This window comes from Athene cunicularia (assembly GCF_003259725.1).
Source record: "Athene cunicularia isolate RWA chromosome 1 unlocalized genomic scaffold, athCun1 chr1_part2, whole genome shotgun sequence".
In the NCBI taxonomy this organism is placed as follows: domain Eukaryota; kingdom Metazoa; phylum Chordata; class Aves; order Strigiformes; family Strigidae; genus Athene; species Athene cunicularia.
Genome location: NW_020799092.1, coordinates 73,249,331 through 73,256,429, shown reverse-complemented (window position 1 = coordinate 73,256,429; position 7,099 = coordinate 73,249,331). Strand labels below are relative to the sequence as shown.

General features: G+C 37.2%; 1 protein-coding gene across 1 annotated transcript in view; it reads left to right on the top strand.

The window, feature by feature from the left end:
• The window catches only part of SEMA3E (semaphorin 3E), a 149,886-nt gene that overhangs the window by 125,072 nt on the left and 17,715 nt on the right, over positions 1-7,099 (top strand). The window contains exons 11-12 of the mRNA XM_026868556.1: positions 3,815-4,037; positions 6,703-6,794. Of these exons, the coding sequence (XP_026724357.1) occupies positions 3,815-4,037; positions 6,703-6,794 (315 nt within the window). The remainder of the gene's footprint in view (positions 1-3,814; positions 4,038-6,702; positions 6,795-7,099) is intronic.

The following is a 7,099-nucleotide window of genomic DNA, read 5'->3' as shown; positions in this document are numbered from 1 at the left end:
CTTTCTTCCCCCCCGAATGGACATTAACTGAAGAAAAGAAACAAGACATATTCTGAAAATACAATTAATCTGAAATTGTAGCATACTCTGCAACTATACTGGTGTTGTCATGTAGACAGTTGTATCTGCCTAGCACTTAAATCTTTCATTTGGTAAATAGAAATTCTGGATTAAATCACAAGTTCATTACTTAGAGACAAGTAATTAATTTCTGCATTGAATTCCTATTTCTGTGTTGATTTCTCAAAGGCATCACAAATAATCTTCATCTCAAACCCTTTTCCTGTTTCACTCTCTCTTCAGGTGTTTCTGAAGTTTGTAGCTCTGTAGTATCTTAGCCCTGGACTCTCACCTTCCAGCTCGGGGAGGGGGGTGGAGATTCCAGCCTGGGGTGTGAGGAGATCTGTCCCACCTTCACCGCCTGCCAGCGCAGCTTGAGGATGCCCTTTGCATTGTGGGGGCTCATCAGCATCTTACAGAAGGGGCACAGCCGGCCCCCCCCCTCACCTTCCCCTTCCTGCTGCAAGTCAGGAGGAGCCCCACAGCAGGCAATGCCAGGCCAACCCAGAGAAGCTTCACATCCAGGATTTTTAATTTGTCCTGTACCTTCTGGGAACAGAACTAACCCACCCATGACAGCTGTCATCTGTTGTGAAGCTGCTTTTATTTACATTCTCTGAAGGTCTACCCCTTATCTGTCAGCATTGTGCAGATATTTTACTCTGTGGGATGCAAATTTATAATAGCTGTTTGTCTAACACCCCCACCTCACACACACACCCACACACACACCCCAGTTTTCAGACTTCACCTCTTTATCTTCTCACAGGCTAGGGACTCTCTCTCTTGAGCTTAACAGTGGGATAAACAGCTGTTGGAGCATTACTTTCAGTGTTGTTTTACCTTTGCTAGCTGAATCAATATTCTCTTTTATACTAAGAGCAATCATTTGCAGAAATAAACACTGCATACAATTAATTTATCACTGGATCACAGGAATGAGAGGTGAAAAGGCCTATTAGCTTATCTAGTCCATGCCAGTACAGCCTTTCTCCCTGTAGTATGATTCTGAATTCATGACCTCTCTCATTTTAAATTAATGTTTTTATCTGCTTCTCTTGGGGTTAGAGACAGAAGTCAGAATGCAGGACCGGATGCTCCAAAAAAGAGATTATCTAGAATTTAAACATTATGAATATGATTTGACCATCTTGGCCAATAAGCTACCACCGTAGCAGTGTTGACATCAATACCAAATGTTTCTTTGTTTGTTTGATGTGGATACAAGTCATTGGTATTGATTCAGGATAGAAAACCAGATAAATAAATTACCACATTTTGAGCAAAATGGTTGAATTCAAATGAATTATTGTTTTTCTGCTTGACATTTTGTATAGCAAATTTACTGTTTCTGCAGTTTTACCAAATAATGAGACAGTACCATGCATGGTCCAAGTTCTTTAAGTTGTATTCATTTTTTCATTTCCAGGCAGCAGAGCACCTCACATCTGTTATTCGGACTAACATGAAACACAGGCTTGAATTCAGTATTAATGACTACAGTCATTACATTGATATCTCCTAGCACCGTAGATTAGATAGTGGTTTTCTGGCAAGAAGGAGAGAACACTGAGCCAACACTTCAGCAAAGTTGACAATGATTTATAGAAAGGCTGCTGTAAGTTTAATTCACCTTCGATGCTTCTCTGCCTTGGCTCTGAATGGCTACATTTTGGTCAGACTGGATTGTAACCTCCCCAACGGGCAAGGCATAGGAGCTGAAACAGGTATAAAAGAGTGCAAATTATTTCTCCAAAGCCATGGAACAAGTCTGTTGAGGAACTAGGCCTTTCCTGGGTGTTAATCAATTTAGTCATGTTTGTCTCTAAGTTGTAGAGCACATCAGAGGCCAAAGTAGCTGGCTCTGCCAGCTAACATAGGATTAATCAGTTCATTTTTGACTGTTTATTTAGGGCACAGTTTAGAGGTCTTTTCAACGCTTTTCCAGTAGCATGAAGAGAAAGCATGTCTCAGGCTATAGCCCACAGTGTTAGGTTTCATGCTCCAAAGAAAAGGTCAGCATATTGGTAAACTGAATCCCAACACCTTCCCATTACAGGAGTGACAGTGACAAGAGGCCAGAAGTAGCCTACTATTAGGCATCTCTTACAGTCGGCACTCTTTGATCTTAGCTACTGAATGGTAAAGATGGAGGCTATAAGTAATGAGAGTAGAGCTCAAAGCTAAATAAACAGAAAACCACTAAGACTCACACAGGTTCTGACAGACTGCAATCCGCTGCTCCCTACAGTCTGCCTGAACCACTGCTTCTGCATAATCTCTGCTCTTGTTTTGCTGATTCTTTTAGTGCATTTAGACAGTGATGCTTCTGGGAGGAATGACATCAGTTACCTCAAAAATGGTGTTGATAGACTTCAGAGATGGCTGCATCTGCTGTTTCCTTTTTAGACTACTTGATTTTATTTAATTAAAAATGATAAGTCTGTGAAGGATTATTTTTATTAAATCTCTGCAGGACTAGAACTTTGTAAAAGAAACCTGGCAATGCCTATTCACTTGATATGCTGTGCAGTGCACGGAAAGCAGAAGCTTAGCATGTCTTCATGCTCCAACTCTGTCCCTTTATTGCAAACAGCCAGTGAAATTCCATCACTAGGTTGATTAGACAATTACTTTAAAGTCAACACTGAACAAATACTTTCCTGTAGCTAAGCCCAACAAGTGGAAACAAACATTGCCCCACTTGACAAGTGCAGGAGTTTGTTATTGTCAATTACAGCTGACCACAAGTTTAAAATTACTGTTTCCACAAAACATAAAGAGTATTTTATTTCATTTTATTGATTGAAAAATCCAATTTAAATAGGGAAAGGCTGCTACTGTGGCTTTACTTGAAATGCTTCTTAAAACCACACTATCTTATGAATATTTGGAGAAAGTAAATGGCTGCCGAGATATTTCCAGCTTGATCATAAATGGTTTCAATTAGACATCATGAAGCAAATTGGAAATGTAGAATCTACGTTAGATTAGGGAACACTATATCCTTCACAAAGCATCCTAAAATTAACTTCTCTGTTTAACGCATTAAATTATCCCTAATTGCACATTTGACCGAAGGAGTAAGCCTCTTTTAATCAATCACTGACATAAAGTCTATTTGCTTTGCAAAACAGTAGATTGATCGATGCAAACATTGGTATTTCAAGCTAAACTGTGATACCTAATACTGTCATTGTGAGTTAGGAATTAGAATCAAATGTAATACTGTTAGAATGCCTGAGATCAAGAATTACTGTTGCTGCTGGCATAATTTTAAAGTGTGCTCAGTTTCTTATGTTAATACATTTTACAATCAAAAGTAATAAGACTAGGGATTGATTTCAAGCATTCATATTCTGCTGACTTTACATGGTTGTGTCTCTACTGGAATAGGAAACCCCTTCTCCTGACTATGTTAGTGGCCATTTTGGTTACATCTTCAATATTAATTTGGGGAAGACATAAGCACTATGGGTTTTTTTTTTTCCAAATCTGTCACTATTTATTCTGGTCTTAGTATGCCAGGAGCTCCCTCTTTCTGAACATGACAATGTCAAGGCTCTCTTTCTTGGTTTCTCATGATTAATAATCCACACTTGCATAGGGTTCACTGTCCCAGTTCCTACTGTGGTCTTCTGTGCTTGTTTTTATGTCAGATTTTCTACAGACTTGTCATTATCCCTGAAAATAAGACCTGTCTCTGACAATTTATTTGCTAAACTATGATAATCTCTGTTTCGTGTTTTTGCAGTGTGCCAGCAAGGTGAATGGTGGTCTTTACACTACCACTAAAGACTATCCTGATGATGCTGTCCATTTTGCCAGGAGTCATCCACTGATGTATCAGCCCATCAAGCCTGTTCATAAGCGACCAATACTAGTTAAAACAGATGGAAAGTACAATCTCAAACAAATAGCAGTGGACAGAGTGGAAGCCGAAGATGGGCAATATGATGTCTTGTTCATTGGCACGGGTAAGTAACAGAAATCAAGGAAGATGATTTAATAGGTTGTTTTTTTTGTTTTTTTTTTACCTCAAGAATGAATGAAATTAAGTTATGTATAGTCCAAAAATAAAACATCGATACAACATTGCTTTTTAATGATCATTCTTTGCATGACTGCCAGTCTTCATCTTACAGAGGAGCTTAGTCATTCTGGACATGTGCTTCACTGTGCTGATAACACCATATAGAAAAATAATGGTAGGGAAACATGTAAATACTAGGAAGAGAAACTTAAATATAGGATGCCATTTTTTTTCTCTCTCTCCTAAAAATAACCTTAAATAAAATTCCTGAACAGCTGGCCTGATTTTTAAAACTTCAAAACACAACCATGTATCTGAGCATAGTTCTGAGTTGAAAGCTAGAGACCCCAGAGAAACAAAGGTGGTATGATTTTCAAAAATACAAGTTCAAGTTACTGGCTCTATTCCTGGTTTATTTTCCACAATTCTTGATACAAAAAGATAGAAAGAAACTACCAGTTTCCAGCTTTGGGTTACAACACAACTCAAGGAAGAAAGGAGGAAATACCCAAGTTTCTTAAAAATAAAACTGTTAGAAGTTTTCTGCCAAGTTTTCCTGTCTTTCTTTTGTGTTATTTTCATAAGATACAGAGATCTTGTTTAAAGAGAATTTTAAAACATTTACCAAACAAACATGATTAAGGTAAAACATATCATAGACCTGCCTTAACTCTAAGCAACCACAGAAAAAAACCACATTGTAATGGCATTTGAAAAATAAGAAAACTTAAGAAAATAAGAGGAAAGCCTGAAACTAGACAAGACTTTAGTTATATCTAATCTATCTGGAAAAAATCCAGGGAGTCATACATTCGCGTTTTATCAATGTAACAACAGGAATTGCATCACAAATCATTTTGACCATTTTGTTTGGGAAAGCAGCTACAGTGAATTATTTTTTACTAATGAAATTCCTCTGATAAGAACATTTCAGTGTTGAGAACATTCAAAAGAAACATTTTTGTAGAATAGCAAAACTTATTTATATTAGTGCTCTTTTCTAAGCTTTTAAATGGCCTGGGTATTGTCTCAGTATTAGACCTAGTGTGGCCTATAAATGTTGTGCCATGAGTCACTTATATCTGTACAGCAGATTTTATAATCGTGTCTAGATTTTTCATAGTTTCCACTTGCATTTAGGATTGAGATATTGTATCACATACTCTTGTACACAAGTCCTCTGTTCAGCAAAGTTAAATCCAAGGGGAATTAAGTGTGTACTTTAGATGTGCTAGACTGGCACCCAACAGCTGCCTAGTCTTCTCAAGATGTCTAATCTCAGGTGAGAAGAAATTCCAGCATAGGAATTTGGGCTTTAGAAACTCTAAAATGAACTCTGCAATTTCTGCTCTGGCAAAGCTCACACCAAAAACCTCACTGCTTTTCTTGGCAATATAATGTTAGAAAGGGTTAATCTTTTTTTTTTTTTTTTTTTTCCGAGTCCAACACCTGCTGTGTAACATAAGTAAACAGTCTTACAGGCAAGCAGAAGATTCCTTAGGGTAGCAGTGCAGGTCAGAAAGGTTCATCAAAGGCGAAGTCTGAACATCAAGGTTAACTTTCACATGTCTGTCAGCATGATTTGAAGAAGGACTTACCTATGAAAATCAGAGTTCAAAATGCAATATCTTTTTACTGTTCGGTCACAAAATGGATGCCTTTGATTACATATTCTCTTTGAGAAGTGGAGTATGACCCCAGTTTAATGGTTCCTCTTTATATTTGCCCCTTTGATCTTTTTCTGAACATTTTTCCCAGTGCTTGTCTGCTTAATATTTCCCCTGTAAATTAAAGGTGACTGAAAGTAACAGAAGAAAGGAAGTGATATTTGCCATTGTTGATGACAGATTTTCAGATTAAGTAAAGCAAGACTATTCTAATAATAGTCAGCACAACAAAGCTGAAGTGGTGGAAGACCAGATGCTATTTGCATGTTTTAATTTCCTGCAAGAGTTGTAATGACAGAGAGGGTGATAAATCTGAACTCCAGTGTGCCTTAGAATTTTTGAATGTGCAGCTTTTTCTGGTTCATCTTCTTTTGATTAACACCTTCAGCTCAACATCAGTTCAATGTTTCCCTAGAGGAGGGCAAGAACTTCGGACAATGAACCCCTGAAGGTTTTTCTACTCTTGCCTGGAAGAATGAAGCTGCTGCCAGCAATTAAGGATAGTTAGTAGTTTCCTAAGTAGTGTAAACACTCAGACACTATAATTAAAGCTACTTTACATTCCCTTGTCTTGATGGACTCAACTCCTGCCTACTCTCATTTCTTTTTCTGAAATATGATTACCTTCTTTGATACTTTTGCAGCTCACTAAGGGGTTATGACCCAGAGTTTGAAAAATACAAGTGAATTAATCATATAGCTCAGGCATGTCTCAGCTGACTCTTATTTGCCAGGGACTGATTGTCATATGTGTTTATTTTCTAAGAGTAAGAATCCTCATCAATAACAGCAATATTCCACTACTTGTACATATTTATAAATTTTGCTCCATTATCAGTTTGAAGAAGTAATTTAATGTACTTGAAGGCCATATAAATGTTTCCACCAATTACAACCTTCAGTTTTGTTTTGTTTTGTTTTTCTTTTAAAATTTATTCCCAGATAACGGAATTGTGCTGAAAGTCATTACAATTTACAATCAAGAGACAGAATCAATGGAAGAAGTGATTCTTGAAGAGCTGCAAGTCTTCAAGGTGAACTGTGATGTATATGATACATATACAAAAGTCTTGAATTTTCTGCAGAATTAAAATGTCTAAAAAAATCTGATAGTCAAATATATAATAGTTGTGTGCAAGAAATTTTCTAATGATCTAGTTATTTTATGACAGGAACTCTTCATTTTCAACTTAAGTTTTTCTTAGGTGGAGTTACAGCCCAAGTACTGAAGGATGTTGCAGCAAACCAGAACTAATGTCTTTCTGTTTACATGCTTGGAGATTGTAGTGTGACTTTCAATTAGAAACTTGCTGCATTTTATTTAATTTCCTCTCATGTC